Here is a 16,363-nt window from a genome sequence, read left to right as displayed (position 1 = left end):
ACCCAGCAATTCCACCTCCAGGCATATACTCCAAAGAGTTGAAAGCAGGGACTCAGAGAGATTGCTGTACACTCGTTCATAGCATTATTCACAAGTGCTGAAAGGTGGAAGCGACCCAACCCAAGTGTCCGCTGACAGATGAGTACATAAATAAAACCCTGTGTGTACACACAATGGAATATCACTCAGCCTTAAAACGCAAAGACATTCTGACATGCTACTCCATGGATGAAACTTGAAGACATTGTGTTAAGCGAAATGTGCCAATTACCAAAAGAGAAATATTGTACGATTCCAACGACCTGAGATACCCAAAGTAGTCCAGTTAGGAAAGACAAGGTAGACGGCCGGTTGCCAGAGCAGTGGGAGGGAAGCGTGAAGAGTTGGGGTTTGATGGGCGGGATTCAGTTTTGTGAGATGGGAGTCTGTGGACGGAGGGTGGTGACGTGGTACAGTACTGTGCCACCGAACTGACCCTTAAAAGTAGGTAAGGTGGTAAGTTTATGCCACGTGCATTTTACCACCAGTAACTTTTTAAAAAATAAAATTGAATGTCGAATTGCTTTCATAGTAAAAAAAAAAATGTATCAAGTCACAACCAACAAGTACGTGAGAGAGTAGAAACACTTTCAAACAGAGTAATTCAAATTCCAGGTCTCCGCCCGGTGCACCGCACAGTGCCTTCTGCTCCAGTATGAGAGAGACCAGGAAGAATTTACATGGGGTCATCGAAGTCACGGTAAATCAACACAACAGACATTACGCAATCTTAAAAATTATACTTCAAGACTATGTAACATCATGGAGAAATGTTGCTAATGTGATGTTTTGAGAAAACCGAAAAATACAAAATTGCAAGGTAAAATTGAAGTGTTAAAAATTATATGCACACATAGGCAAAGACTACAAGAGAAAAGGCAAAATACAAGTAGTTCCTTTGTTAGGGCAGATTTATTGGGGTTTTTTTTCTGCTTTAAAATACACCTTTACATTGTTAGGGTAATATTTATATGACAAATAAAATAATAAATTCAAGTGGAGTAAAACAGAATTCCCTCTCAGGAAAGGAATCGCTCCAAAGGTACGAGATCACAATACCTGATGGAAGAAATCATTGTTTCCAGTCTCAGCTACAGTGGACAGATGCGGACGGTTGGTGAGAAAGGACAGCAAAGGCTGTGCTGGGCTTGCCTGGCCACCGCACACTGTGTCCTCCTGTTTCGATCACTCCAGCTACATTTCCAAGTGACACCTGGTCCTGGAGGTCTTTGTGTTTATGACTTTCCCCCCAAAGCTGCAACTGCTTGAGAACAACCGATTTCTGCCACCTTTGCAACGCCTCGAGCAGTGCCGGTTACCATCGGAGTCTCTCCCAGATAAATGCTGATTAACAACAGCCAGCTGAGACCGACTCTGACCACCTGCTATTACTGCTTGGTAATCAATGTATCAAATAATGCTGGTGTGTGCGTTACATCACAGAGACACGCACAAGAAAGCAAACTACAGGAGTTCACAAGCAGGGCAAATGTCAGGGAGGTTTGTGTGCCAAGGCTCACGTCTGGCACCTGTCATTGTACTGATCAGAAGCATCAACTGGAGGGTCAATAGAACCCCCTGTAAGAGTGGCATGGTGTTGATGACGTGCTTCACTGCACTGGGGTTCGTCATGTCCCTGGAAAGCCCAACACATCCAGACAAGGGAAGCCTGTGGCTGCTACCACTCTGGGCTCCAGCATTGCAGCAAATTTCAAGTATTCCTCTGTGCTACCAAGGAGGGCATCTGGGCTCCAAACTTGCAATCAAGCCCTCATTTTCCACCTAGTCATCAGCTTCAGTAGGTGGGGGAGTGAGCCAGGAAGCTTTATATCCCTTCCCTTATGGTGGGGAACACAGAACAAACACAGCATCTGTAAACTTCAGATGCAAATTTCAATTGCTGTAAAAGATAACATCCTTAAGATTTCCCTGCATTCCCCAGCAGCGGCTGTAGAAACAGCCCTGCAGTTCCAAACACACAGACAGCGATGAATAACCAAAGAAACACTCTGTCCACCACCATGGCCACGTATTTCCAGTCATCTTCTACCTGAAAGGCAAGCAAAAAGTCAAATCAACTTTAAAAATCAAAACTGTAGGAAATGTGCTCTGTTTCATCAATAAGCTTCTTCCTTTTCAGAGAAGATGTTCCCGGCATTTCGTAGGCATGGTCAGATCTTCAGAGCGAGTGCGCAGAAGAGCTTTTGTCTTGTCGGAGGAGGGCGGATACAGGCTACTCGCTAGTGCCTCCTGCAGCCAGCTTCAGTGAGCACGCATGTCAACAAGCCAGGATTCCATGGGTCTCAAAGGACTTTCCTGACCACAAGAAGCACCCCCAAGGAGCAGCTGCTCACACAGCGCTGTTCTTGTCATTGGCTCCAGTGGCTACCTCACTCCTTGGTGAGTCTGGGAATAGTAAACCTATTCCCAGTAAACCTAGGGCAGGGAGTGCAGGACATGCAGCATGATGGAGGACCCCTTATGAGGAACAGGCCGCCCTCTGGACCTCAAGGTCATGCTGGTTATGGAGAGTCACTGCATTTCTCATGTCCTTCCAGTGTTTGACCTCCTAACTTCTGCTGAAGTCTCCCTGGTTGTGTCTTGAGAGCCCTACCTGGTTGTGATTAAGTCAGCAGCAAGTCTCCCTTAGATTTTATGAAGGTGTCACCATGAAAGGGACTTCTGGGCTCACTTGTCCTGTGAGGCACCCCCCACCCTTCATCTGAGTGACATGCAGTCACAGTGTTTGTCCAGGCAGACTTCAGGCCCGGAGAAATCTTCCAATAGGAGACCCCGATGCTGCAAACTGCAATATGAGGTCAGAAGCAGACACCCGGCGTGAATTTTCAGGTGCCCTCGGCCAGTCATCCTTAGGGCTTCCAAGCCATAGTAGCATGGACCTCGCTACTATGAAAGCTGGTGTGATTTTCTGGAGCTCTCTCCCCCCTGGAGGATGGAGAAGGTCCATGCTAGTATGGTTACACTCTGGGCAGCAGGAGCAGAGTACGCAGATGCTAAAAATATCCCTGAGGCTCGTTCAGTCAGCACCTAACAGGACTACAGCCACAGAAGACTCTCTCTGCCTTCCTCCCACTGCCCTAGATTGCAAGCTGCTCTGCAGTCATTTCCTTTTCCCTCTGGGGGCAGCTCTTGCACCTCCACCCCTCCATCTGCCACTGTTCCTTGTGCAGGAGCTCTTGGTTTTATTAATCAAGGTTGCCTTGAATGTTTATTTTAACCAGACTTCACTTGAGTTAATGTTGCTGGAGGTGGAGACTGGCTCTGAGGCAACCCGACCCCAGGTCAGCCCACCCACAGCAGCATAATAACAGACCTGGGTCTTAGAGTAATGCTGCCTGACCCTCTTGTAAACAGAACTCACTCTGAAAATCTGACCACGTCTATAAAGTGGCCCGGGGCCTGCTGCCGGTGGACAGGCTAGAGGAGACATTTACCTCCTTCATCTCATTTTGGTTCTTCATGTTTTCTGCTATGAATTGAACACTATTAATCACATCTTCGACTTCAGGTGAGTGCTCCGAATTTTCTGCCATCCATTGTAAAGGCTGACCACTTAATCTTCTCTTGCTGGTGGCAAGCTGATGTGACTTACGGCAGTGGCAGCATTCTTTAAGAAGTTTGGGCTCTCCTTGATTACCAAACTTGACTTTGGTAGGCCTACCGGAAATGCTTTCGGGGTTTTTATCAGAACCGGCCTTCCTCGTCTTGTCCAGAGGCCTCCTCATCATCAGGGTCTGGGGTAACCGCTGGAGGAAAACCGTCTTCACCCACTTGGGCATGGTGTGAGTTGTCGGGGTGCGATAGTGTATGTTCAACACAAACACAGTCACCACAATGGACAGGGTGACAAAGATCATGGTGAACAGTAGGTACTCACCCACCAGTGGGATCACGAGCGATGTGGACGGAATGGTTTCTGTGATGACCAGCAGAAACACAGTCAGAGAAAGCAGAACTGAAATGCAAAGTGTCACTTTTTCACCGCAGTCAGAAGGAAGGTAGAAGACCAACACAGTTAGGAATGAAATAAAGAGACAGGGGATAATCAGGTTAATGGTGTAAAACATCGGCAACCTTCTAATGTAAAAAGAATAGGTTATATCTGTGTATATCTCTTCACAACAGTTGTATTTTATGTCGTGCTTGTAGCCTGAAGCATCGACAATTTCCCATTCACTGTTTTCCCAAAAATCATTCATGTCCACTTTAGATCCAATGATTAGGAGATCGATTTTAGCTTTGTCGTATGTCCAGGAACCAAATTTCAGGGAACAATTTTGATGATCGAAAGGGAAAAAAGTGATATCCATAGGACAGGAACTCTTAAAAATGGCCGGTGGAGTCCAGGTAATGGTGCCGTCATATTTAAGAAGAGCTTTGGTCTTGCCTTCGACTTGGAAGTCGCCCACAGCACTGCAAGGTAAATCAAACACCATTAGTAACACCTTCATCGCTATGGGCCACCGTGCACCAAAGGCAGCTTTGGAAAGAGGCTACTACTGTCAGACTCCCGTACTTGTTGTAGAGAACAATGTCAGGCTTCCAGATCTTATCTGCAGGGACACGAAGAGTCTCAATGCCATCAAACTCCACTGGGTCCCAGCGCAATTTATAATCATTCCAGATCTAAAGGAAATAGAAGTCAGCTTTTAAAAAATTTCTTTATAAATTTCTTCCAGTGTTAGCTCTATATTTGTGCAGCAGGGGTTTTTTTTTTTGGAAAAAAATAAGTTCTTAATTGAAGAATGCATTGGGTTCTACCAAAAGTTGGGAGATTAAATCCATGGGGAATAGGGAGATAGGTAGCTGAGATGATTTTGGAACTATATAAATTATCTACTGCATATTAGATAATTATCTATTGATTATTCATTAGGTGGCCAAAGTTATAGGCTCAACTTCCATGTTCCATGTGCTACATTTACATTGGAGTAGCAATTCATTTCTAATATTAAAAAGGCTGTTCAAGTATGCAATGATGACTTTGTTACAAAATCTAAGTAAAGATTAAGACAAAAAAAAAAGACAAGAAGAAAGGTAAATGGTATCACATAAAACCAGCAGGTGGGACTCGAACTCACATGCTCTCTTGCTCAGCTACTGGTTTCTCCAGGCCTAGTTCAGCAGCATCAAAGAGAGCACAAACCCTTGACCCTGAAGCTCAAGTTATGGATGAAAATAGAAGATTTGTGAGCAAACACTAGAAAGGACGGAGTCTGTATGTCACAGAGGACTTTGTCACTAGGTATCTACGCCAGTAAAGCTTGCATCAAGCCAGCTGTTACCAAAGCTGAACTTCGGGCTTTGGAGAGAGATCATATTTTATGTTCCATACTAAGCTGGAGTGGGAAAGAGGGGATGTTAGAGCACTTATCCATTGGGCATTGCTAGGCTGACACATTAAGTAACACACGTCCAAGAGGACGTGCGATGTAGACACATACGTGACGTAGCCACAGATTGGTTTCCATGATCTGGTTTACTTCATCCTGGGAAGAAGAAACAACATTTTTTAGCCTCAAATGTATTGCTAACACAGGTGGATCATAGAGTAAGAATTACTACTGAAAAAAGCCAAACCTGAGTTATTCATGCTAACAGAGGAAGACAGAGAGGACTGAAAAGGCAACTTATAAAAAGCAGCAGGGTATATGATATTCAACATCTGCTCTCAACCCTGTTGACTTTGAAAGGAAATGTGGCTTAAAGATTGTCTTTCAAATGTGATTTCAGCCTCATCACTTCTGTGAAGCCTTTCTGAGCACTGCAGCCCATACAGCTTTCTGATCCAGGAAAGGAAAGGAGAGAAGAGAGGGTGTGGGAAGGAGGGAGGGGAAATACCACAGGTGATGATACGTATGTGAACCTGGTTTATGGTTTTTACGGTCTTCTTCTCCATTTCCTGAAAACCTCCCTTCCTCAGCATCACCACAGCCCTCCGGACTCTGCGTCCTGGGCCCAGCGGCCCCTCGACATGTCAGCCTCAGCTCACCACGGGGTCTTCCGGCTGGAACCTGCCACTTGCCCTCAGCACATCCCCACTCCCACCCAAGCTGCTGCTGATTGCTCCAATCATTCATTGTACAAGCATTTACCGAGTACCTACTATGTGCTCTATAAATGTTGTGACTAAAGCAGTAAACAAGATGGAAAAATCCTTACCTTCATGTCTCTTGGCTGTTACTGGGAAAACAGAAAATCAATATAGATACATAATATAATTAAGATAGCGATCGGTCCTATGAAAAAAAATAAAGAGGGATGGAATGATGTGTGTGTATAAACATACACATGCATGTGCACACATATCTGTTTTAGACGGGATGAATGAAGAAGGCTTCTCTGAGGAAGTGGTTTAAGCAGGTACCTAAACGACCTGAAGAGAGACAAGGAGTTATCTGGAAGAAAAGCGTTGCAGGCTTATTAGATTCTGAGTATAATGTGTTCATAACCAGCTAGCAGCTCTCAGTGGGAAAGCTGATGAAGACACACCCAGAGCCTTCAGCAGCCTTACAACACAACAGCTGAGGTTTACTGATGGTGACCCAGTAGGTTCCCACAACTTACCAACCTTGCTTCCCAAGGCACGTGAGCATCCTCCAGAGTAAACAAGCTCAACGTGCCTGCAACCGCTGCAGCCAGATCTCAGAGGCCAGCCTGCTCCTGTTCACTGGGCTGCTCTGCAGTCCTCCAGCTCCCCCAGAAAACTCTGGCTGGAGACCTTGTCAAGCTTCCCTCTACAAATGGGCTTGCATCAAGTGATGGCAAGTCTCAGGATTTTAAAAGGTCAACTAAAGAAGTTACAGTCACGGTTGCCTGTTGGTCAGGGAAAGCAAAGAAGTGGACTGTCCATTAGCTAAGCAGTCCATGGTTGTACAATTACCCAAATCTAAGGTTTGTGCCATCTGCTCGTGGGTCATCTTGTGACCTACAGAGGTCAGCAGAAGCCATGTCAATAAATCTATCAGCTGTCAGTCAAAAAATGGACTGCTGTCCAAAAAGGTCTCAGATGTAACTGCCATAAGCATCTTCCAGAGACTGCTTCCTCTTCATACATTAGTACAGAGAATTGAAACCGGGTGTTTATACTGTCCTGCCATCATCCCTGTCTTCCCACCTACCCTTCCACAGGCTGGCGAAGCTTTACAGATGCGGACGCCCTCAGAGGTGGGAGCCAACTTTATCAGGACCTGGTGTTGCAAGCCCTTTTCTGCATCTAGTTCCAGACCACACCAAGGCCATGGGCACCATAGTCCAGCTATGGGCTATGGGCACACAGTCCAGCCAGAGGAGGCCAGAGACCCACAATACCACGCCACATTCCTGGACCGTTACCTGGAATCTTTCTTGGGAAAATAAATTAGATGATACCCGACCTGCATTAAAGAAGTCAGTTACAATTTCAAATGAATTGACAGAGACTGAAATCAGAGAGTCCAGGGGTGCTACATTTGCAAGCCTCTGTCATTTTAGATATGTCAGGCCACCAAAAGCTCTGGACAAGGGCTTTGTCCTAAATACCTGTGGCTCGGGGTGGGTGGGGTGGACAGTAGACATGCTCCTCCACCAAAAGGTCATCTGCCCAGAAAACTGTGCAGCCAAGGTCATTCTATACAGCAGCAAACACACTTCCATGTAGAAATCTCTGGTGCTGTAAGGCCAACCTGGGGGCTGAGACAGCAACAGAGAGCCTAGAACCTTCTAGAAGGGAGCTGGTGATTGTGCATCCTGGCTGTACTGCATCACAGAGCTGTCCCTAGAGCTCACCATGGCTCAGTGAGAACAATGAATATGTTCTACAGGGACTTCTGGTGCCTCACATGACAACAGATAGCTTTCAACACTTCCATAATAATGGCTACATTAATATGTGACAGAGTAGGCTGAAGTCTTATTTCTGAAGAGAAAAAAATTACTAAAGGCAAAGAGGGACAGTATATAATGGTAGAAGGATTAGTCCACCAAGAAGATATGATGATCCTAACTGTACACACATCAAACCATACAGTCCCAAAACACATGACATAAAAACTGATAGACCTGAAAGGAGAAACAGACAAATCCCAGTGATAGCTGGAGACATCAATCCCTGCTCCTGCCAACCACTAGAACTACTAGACAGAAAATCAGCAAAAATGTAGATATGAAAACATAATCAACCATAAGATTTGATTGACATATATAGAACACTCTACTCAAAAGGGCATTTTTACATATCATGTGCCATAATACAACCCTCAACAAATTTAAAATAATTGAAATCATGCAGTGTGTTTTCTGGACACAGTGGAATCAAACTAGAAATTGATAACAATCACATCTTGGCCTTTTGGCTAAGATCAAGTGTAGACATCAGTAGCAAAAAGACACAGTAAAATCTCTAAACCCATGAAAATTAAACAATTCACTTTTAAATAATCCATGGGTCAAAGAGGATGCCTCAAAAGAAATTTTTTTAAATACATAGAAATGAATAAAAATGAAAACACGACCTATCAAAATATGAGGGAAATAGCTGAAAACAATACTGAAAAGAAATGAAAAGCATTAGCCCTGGCCAGTGTGGCTCAGTGGACTGAGCACCAGCCTGTGAACTGAGAGGTTACCAGTTCTATTCTCAGTCAAGGCACATGCCTGGATTGCCCGCCAGGTCCCCAGTTGAGGGCACGCAAGAGGTAACTGATCGACGTATCTCTCACACATCGATGTTTCTTTCCCTCTCTTTCTTCACACAAAATAAACCCAAGGCAAGCATAAGGAAGGATAAAATAAAGATAATAGCAGAAATCAATAAAATTAAAATGCAAAATGATAGGGGAAATCAAGGAAACAAAAAAGTCTGATTCTTTGCAGAGAAAAACAAAATTGATAAGCCTCTAGCAAAACTGACAAAAATAGACAAGACACAAATCACCAATATCATGAATAAACTAGGAGGTACCACTACAGATCTTTCAGCCACTAAAAAGAATAGAGAATGCACTACTAAACATAATTTTTTCATACATTCTTAAAAGAAAGACCAATTCCTCAAAAGCCACTAACTATCCAAATTCAAAGAAGATGAAATAGATAATCTGAATAGCCTACAGCTATAAAGACATGAAGTTATAGCTTAAAAGCTCCTGGAAAAGAAACCTGCAGTCTCAGTAGAATTCTACCAAATATATAAAGGGAGAATTCTACCAAGTATGTAAAGAAGAATTAATATCTTAGACCACGAGGCAGCACCGAGGGAAGAAAACACATGCTAAGAACAGTGAAATAGAAAGACAGGAAGGATCTTAGTCAATGTCACCATGTATGGTTTATGCTTTTAGCATCACAGGCCACGTGACTGACATCCCCTGAGGCTGTGTAGTGGGTGACCAGGCAACTGCTGACACCCCAAAGCCACCTGGTGTTAACCTCCTGGACTGTTAACTTTTAGATTCCTGTTACACAAGAAAGAAACAGACTTGAACTTAAGCTGTAGTTTTCTGTTAAATCTCTGACGGCAGCCAAATGCAAAGGTCCAAATCTCCGTTCAGCAGTCCCCCACTGACCATCTTCAGAACAACGTTCCAAAAGGGCCCATGGACCAGGGATTTGAAGTGCTGCTGTAGACTGAGGTGGCCCGCCTCACAGGCTTTAGGTGAAACTCAGATCAGCTTTCCATTCATAACAACCCATACAAACATGGCTTCCAGCCCAACAGGTGACCAGTACTAAGCTATTGGTTGGGGGGCATGGGAAGTAGGGGAGAGAAATCAGAATTGGTGCTAAATAACAATTTATTAAAGGAATGAGTGGGTCCATCCAGGTTAAAGTTAACATCTTGTTTCTTTCTTTCTTGTAACCAGTATACCCACACTTCCAAGCTGGGCCAGAAGCTAGAGGACTGGGCCATGGTCAGCCCAGTCCCCAGGGAAGCATAGATTAGAGGAACACGGTGGGCCCTGACTTCACATCTGTGATTACAGTCATTCCCCCATCATTCCTAGACAGACACCACTGTCCCACCCAGGACGAAGTCTAGGAGGACAGGGGCTTCTGCCCCATTCATGGGCTGAGACTGATAGGATGAAATCGCTCCCTCCTTCAGCAGCTGCTGTCTCAGGGACTCTCCCTAGCACCCCTCCTTGGAGACGCTTCAAACTTTCCTTCCTTCCTGAGCCTGCCTATTCCTGGAATTTGGTCCAAATCCTGAGCTTCAAACCAGATCTACCCACTCCTATGCCTTGGGGCCCAGAAGCCTTCTCTGTGTTAGAGTATCAAGTCCCAACACCTCCTTTCCCAGCACGTAGGGCATGAAGATTAAATAAAAGAAAGGACTCTAGTCCTATGTGCCCTTGAACACGGTAGCAATAAGTTAAAATGAGAACTCCAAACTCCTATCTGTTTTTCCAGGTCTGGGTGGAACACTCTAAGAAAGATAATTTTTTTTCTTTTGTATGTAACATGGAAGTCTTAAAATAAATTTTTTATGTAGTAAAAACTGCATGAGTTTTGGCATTAAACAGGGCTGATTCAAATCACAGTTCCACCATCTGTAATTGTGTGAGCTTGGGGAAAGCTGCTTAACTGAGTTTCTGGTTCCTCAGCTGTAAAATGCAGCAGAAAACTACAAGTGCAGACACAGCATCTGGTGCATAGTGGGGCACAGTGACGTCAGCTCCCATTGTGTTCTCCCTTCAACTTCCCTTTCAGTGCTTTGTCTCATCAGCTGGCTCTCAAAGCATCAGTTGGAAAGTGTCTCCCTCCCAATGGAACAGCTTCAAAGGGCCAGCAGCCGTGTGGACTTGTGTCTGTTCATGTGCTTCCAATCCCTGTCGCTACCATGTGCAATAAGAGGAACAATGTTTGGGGCTGCTCTGACCTCTCAGAGTCAGGACTCCTTGAGGTACGTGTGGTGAACCTAAGGCACTTACCACGTTGGCCAGTTGTGTGATGGCCACTTCAAAATACACTGTGATGGGATCCGAAACATTTTCCACAGGCCTGATGAAGTGGTTGTAACGAGAAAACAGTTTTCGGAAGAGTCTCTCCTCAGACGCACAGCCTGCACTGTCTGCAGGGCCAGAGAAAGGGGAAAATTAGAGAAGCAGACAGGGGCTGCCAGTGGGCAGTTCCTGGCGGCTTCCACACTGGGCGATATGGGCACTGGGGAGCCCAAGATGAAAACAGCAACACTGTGTCTTAGGACTAGCGTGATGTCAAATCGAGGAGTGTTAGTAAAAGCACTTTGAGAAGGCTAAGGCACACAGAGGTAAAGAGACACTAGCTCCAACCTTTGCTCATGTCACTGAATGTAACTCACAATCTTACTCATCCAGTAATTACGGTAAAGGAACGCCCTGCTCTTTCTTGTCTAAACGCTGATCTGACTGACCAGTCTCTTGGCCTAGTCAGGTGTTTAGCTGGGGGGCCTTCGAAAGCAAACTGAAATAACAAGGAACTTCATTAAGGTCTTAACAGGCCATACTCCTTTTAAAAATCGACTTTGAATTCCATTATTTTGGAAATTTGTGAGAGTGCAAGGCTTTTAAGGCAAAATTACTTACATTGTTTTTTTAAAGAATTCAAAATTGGTTCTTAAATAATAGTATATTCACTTCCTTAATGTTAGACAGTAGATTGAAGCTTGTCTCTCTGTATTTTTCTAAGAATGCATTGAAAGTAGGTTACTCGCCTTCATTTGGCATAATTCATTTCATTAATAACCCCTTCCAGGTCTTCCCTTATAGGATTCAAATTTGACACCTGGAGTATTATTCTACCAATTTCCCAAAGGGATTTATACCCTGAAAAAAATTAAAGAAACTGAAAAACTCAGTAGATGAAAATGAACAAAAGGACAGGTGTTATATTATTAAATGAAAAATATTGTTTGGCAAATGCATTTGGAAACACTGAAATTTCAGCAGAAACGAACAGTTTTAAATACAAAACAGTATTCTTGCCATCATGATTAATAATGGTAGAAATATTTTTACATAAAACAGGCAATTAAAAAATCCTTCTCATTTTTCATCTCCCTCCACTGTGAGGCTTTTTTTCCTTTGAGACATTTTAGAGAAACCCTCTGTGAGCCCCTGCGAAGCCGACAGCATGTGGAAATGTGGTTTCTTTCAGGTAGAGCCTGCTGTGTGTTCCCAAGTCTCAACTTTTAACGTGAAGGACCTTACTCTGAGGACACATTTCAGCACAGTGACATGACATGTTTCCCAAAACAAAGATGATTATCTGCAAAATGGACGAGTTCACACTTTAAGCAATAGTATCAGCTAACAAATGAGTTTTGAAAAAAATATTAAATACGAATGCACGTAAATAAGTTGAATTCATCCATGGCAGAGGTGGATAGAAAACTGCGTCATTACTGTTACCATCTTTTAATTGGGAAAATAATATAAAATAAGGTTAACACTGTTGTATTGCCCTCCCTACCCCACCTCCTCAAATCCCATCTTACATGTTAAGCCTAGCCAATAAAAAATAGATTAACAGCTGTAACAATAGTAATTCCTGTGCAGACACTCTCCATATTTACCCTTAGAATATCTCATCTCTCTGCTCCATCAAGCACAACTAGAAAAGCAGGGTAAATATATGTAACTCAAATGAATGATGAGATAAAGCAGAAGCGAAACCTACCTTTAAAGAAAGGTATGAATACACACAACCGGAGGCACAGACCAAAGCGAAGGCATCCCCGGCCCTTGCTGGTCAGCATGATTACAACACACTCTTACTGCTGTTTCTAGTCGAAGGTCTGTGGAAAACAGAGAGCTAGCAGACAGCCCCACGCACCAGACCTTTAAATCTTCAGAGTCCCACATACATAATCCATGCGTGTCTTCGGCAAAATAAAAACATTCGGTGGTTCTCAATATCAGAGGCTGAGGCCAAGGAAAAGTACAAATAGGAAGGACTCAGTCCGATGTCGGATGAGTCATCCCATTTCCTGTCATTCTAGATCTCCTTTCATGCAAGAACGGTGGAGAAGAGCAGTGAGGGAGCGCGAGACAGGCAGGACGGAGGGAGGACAGAAAACCTCGCCCTGGCTCAATGGGCCCTTCCGTACCACACTCTCAACCTTAATCCCGAGGGGAATACACACACATCTCCTGGGCTACAGGTGGAGTGCGTGCTGGGCCCCAAATAGTGTATTCGGGTTCACTGCACTCTCTGGTTAATCACAGCTTAAACTTGTTGTTAGAAAACATTCTAAAATATGCGTTACATTTCTGTCTTAATAAGAGTGGCTTATGGATTCATTTGGTTTTGTCTGACTGCAGGGCTTCTAGTTTAGTGAGCACCTACCAGGATCCAGGACTAGAGATTAGATGTCTGAGGAATGATACTGAACACAGGATGCCAGCTGAATAATTCTGTTTGTTTAAACAACCTCATCATCTATATATATATTATATATATACACATACACATACACATACACATATATATACCCACTAGTAAGAAGAAAATCCTGCTATTTGAGAAAATATGGGTGAAGCCCTGGCTGGTGTAGCTCAGTGGATTGAGTGCCAGCCTGCGAACCAAAGGGTTGCCAGTTCAATTCCCAGACGTGCCTGGGTCACTGGCCAGGCCCCCAGTAGGGGGTGCAAGAGAGGCAACCACACATTGATATTTCTCTCCCTCTCTTTCTCCTTCCCTTCCCTTCTCCCTAAAAATAAATAAATAAAATCTAAAAATAAAATAATAAAAAGGTAAAAATGAATTATATTTAAAAAAAGAAAATATGGCTGAAATGAGAGAACTTCATACTAAGTGAAATAAATGAGACAGAGAAAGACAAACACTGTATGGTCTCACTCATACATGAAATCTAAAAAGCCAAGCTCAGGGAAGCAGAGAGCGGTTGCTCAGAGCTGGGGGTGGGAATACGGGGAGATGTTGGAGAGAGGGTATAGCTTTCGCTCACCAGATGAGCAAGTTCTGGTGATCTAATGTACAGTACGATGACTACCGTACACTTGAAATTTGCTGAGAGAGTAGATCTTAAGTGTTTTCACTACATACACATACGGAGAGATGATAACTAAGTGAGGTAATAGACCTAGTAATTTGCCACAGTGTAGATGAATATCAAATCATCACGTTATACACCTTAAATATATACAATTTTACTTGTCAATTACACCTCAGTAAAGCTGGGGGAAGACAAAAGGAGTTAGCCCTGACCCTGACCCTCAGGCCCTCCCATCCAAACAATCCGCAATATCATCACAACTACAGCATCGTCTGCTGTCGTACAGAGTTCAGACTAATGACTTTCCTCAAAGTGCCGTTAGCCCCACGCCTCTTGGGGAAACACAAAGGGAGCTAACGTTTATTCAGCAGCACACTCAGATCAGGCACTGGGCCCGGTGCTCCAGCCACGTCGTCTTCAGGTACTCAAGTCCCCCTCTCAGCAGATGAGCTTCGGTCCTTGGCTGAAGTGTCCTGTGGAATGTCGAGAGAACCTAAGGTGATAAAGAGGAAAATTCTGGACAACACTTCACCATGAGGTTAAAATGCCACCTCACACCCCCCAATCGGCAATGCCTCACTGGTTTTTAGAATATAACCCAAATCAAGTTGGCTGTTTTCCAAATCACCAACACCACCCTCAACCGTTTCTGTGCTCGGGCTTTAGTTGCTCCGTTCTTCATACTTTCTAAGAGACGAATGCAGCTATCTTTCAAGAAAGCTCTTTCTTGTCTCTGTTTTATCCAAAATTCCTTCTCTATAGCTAGCATGTGTCAGCTTAAAGAATGAATCATTCTGGAGGAGGTATCTTCTGGAATGTGCCCCAAATCAGCCTTTACTTTGGTCAGCGTGAGAAACACCCAAACCTGTAAGAATGTTTTTATGAGTTTATTGGAGTCAGACTGGCAACAGTTGCCAGGGAGCGAAACCTCAACAGGTGGAGGAGGAGGCTCCTGCTTCACACATTACCGTCCAAAGAGGGGATGTGAGTGAGTTACAGGAAATACACTGCTGATAGGTTAGGGATGCAGGAGAAAGCAAAGCAGGCAAACTTCTAGGACTGGATAAAATCAAAGATGCTAGACACAGGCTTGTTTTATATAAGTGGGGATAGGATAGTCAACAATGAACTCAGTAACAATGAGGGGATTTGTGGTCTCCCTCTGGTGCAGTATCTACTCTGAGGGGTCCACAAAAAGGAAATTACTTTGATGTTCCAAAGGTATGTTATCACAGATATAAAAAGACAATAGCCAGACTTAATTAAGGTAAAGATAGACTTTCATTAGGGAAGAGTCTTGTCTAGAACATAACTACTTGCCATAAACTGCTTTTAGTTAATAAGTTTTCATTTCTGACCATCCTCTGTGGTAACCGTAGGTCTCCGAGTTAGTAAAGCCACCACACGGGCCTCCCTGGAGCTTGTCCGGTGCAGTGTGAGTCCGTGTTTCCTGCATACTTTCTCCTAGGAACATGCTAACTCCCCCGAGAGAGTGGAGGTGCGGAGTAGGAGGGCAGGTGGACTCTATGAGCCGAGGACACACAGCAGCCTCACTGCAGGTGAAAGATGCAGAAGAAAGAATATGGACTTCGGCGTCAGACCTGGGTTTGAATTCTGGTCCTGATACTCACTTGAGGGACACTGGACAAGTTACTTAAGCTCCCTTGCCCTGTCCTTATCAGAAAAAATGTGATTAAATTCAGTAACATAAATCATTTAATTTCTCACCACCCACTTTTCACTCACTCTCTTACCACTCTGAATGGGTAACACAAGTAGCTCTCAGGGTCTGAACTTGTAGGAAGCATATATTTTAAATGCTAGTAAAAAAATACATTCTCTCATTCAATTAAAACATTTAAACTATCCCTTCATCATCAGAATGTTTGAGTTTTACAATTGAATTATAGATTTATATCCTGCTTTAAATTTTTTTTTGAAAATTGCAGAGATAGAAGTTAAAACCAAATATACAGGAAAAAAACACACTTTCAAAAATTTTTAATTCAAGAAACAAAAGAATTAGGACTCTTTTTCCTGATGTTGCTGGATAATTTCATGTTCCTATTCTGGTGATTAGTTTTTCAGGGTATTGTTGAACCGGCCGAGATTTAGAGTGTTAGTTACTCTTGGTTTATGGAGGTGGGAAGGTTGAAGGAAGATGAGGAGTTAATTAACATCAGTTTCTCCTTCCCCTTGCCTCCCCCACCCCCACCACACCCCGTACCCCATGCCTTTGACCTCCTCATTCCTCTTTGCCAGTTCCAAAAGGATCTTAATGTTTTTCCATGGCCATGAATCCGATGGAAACCCTGGGTCTTGTGCCTC

At 43.8% G+C, this 16,363-nt stretch overlaps 1 protein-coding gene across 3 annotated transcripts; it reads right to left on the bottom strand.

The window, feature by feature from the left end:
• Nucleotides 1-950: 950 nt before the first annotated feature.
• Nucleotides 951-13,036, bottom strand: CHRNA6 (cholinergic receptor nicotinic alpha 6 subunit). Of its 3 annotated transcripts, XM_037164195.2 has the most exons (6): nucleotides 12,697-13,036; nucleotides 10,971-11,110; nucleotides 5,505-5,549; nucleotides 4,577-4,686; nucleotides 3,495-4,473; nucleotides 951-2,089 (listed from the first exon to the last, which is right to left on the bottom strand). In XM_037164195.2, the coding sequence occupies exons 1-6, from the start codon at nucleotides 12,773-12,775 to the stop codon at nucleotides 1,958-1,960; spliced, it is 1,485 nt and encodes a 494-aa protein (XP_037020090.2). In that variant the 5' UTR covers nucleotides 12,776-13,036; the 3' UTR covers nucleotides 951-1,957. The 3 variants fall into 3 exon arrangements, with proteins under 3 accessions (XP_037020090.2, XP_037020091.2, XP_037020092.2); XM_037164196.2 differs by lacking the exons at nucleotides 10,971-11,110; nucleotides 12,697-13,036 and adding an exon at nucleotides 6,628-6,982; XM_037164197.2 differs by lacking the exons at nucleotides 10,971-11,110; nucleotides 12,697-13,036 and adding an exon at nucleotides 6,632-6,982.
• Nucleotides 13,037-16,363: the final 3,327 nt, after the last annotated feature.

Source organism: Artibeus jamaicensis, unplaced genomic scaffold (genome assembly GCF_021234435.1).
Source record: "Artibeus jamaicensis isolate MK-2021 breed Jamaican fruit bat unplaced genomic scaffold, CSHL_Jam_final scaffold_833, whole genome shotgun sequence".
NCBI lineage: Eukaryota > Metazoa > Chordata > Mammalia > Chiroptera > Phyllostomidae > Artibeus > Artibeus jamaicensis.
Note: the sequence above shows the minus strand (reverse complement) of the source record. Positions and strands in the feature narration are given on the sequence as shown.

What these genes read in the sequence shown, in the direction of transcription:
- CHRNA6 (XM_037164195.2), bottom strand. Translation starts at nt 12,775, where the DNA reads ATGCTGACCAGCAAGGGCCGGGGATGCCTTCGCTTTGGTCTGTGCCTC. An exon ending in ATTCATACCTTTCTTTAAAG is followed by an intron (nt 11,111 to 12,696) that starts GTAGGTTTCGCT and finishes CTGGCCCTGCAG; the next exon opens with ACAGTGCAGGCTGTGCGTCT. An exon ending in GACATTGTTCTCTACAACAA is followed by an intron (nt 4,474 to 4,576) that starts GTACGGGAGTCT and finishes TTTACCTTGCAG; the next exon opens with TGCTGTGGGCGACTTCCAAG.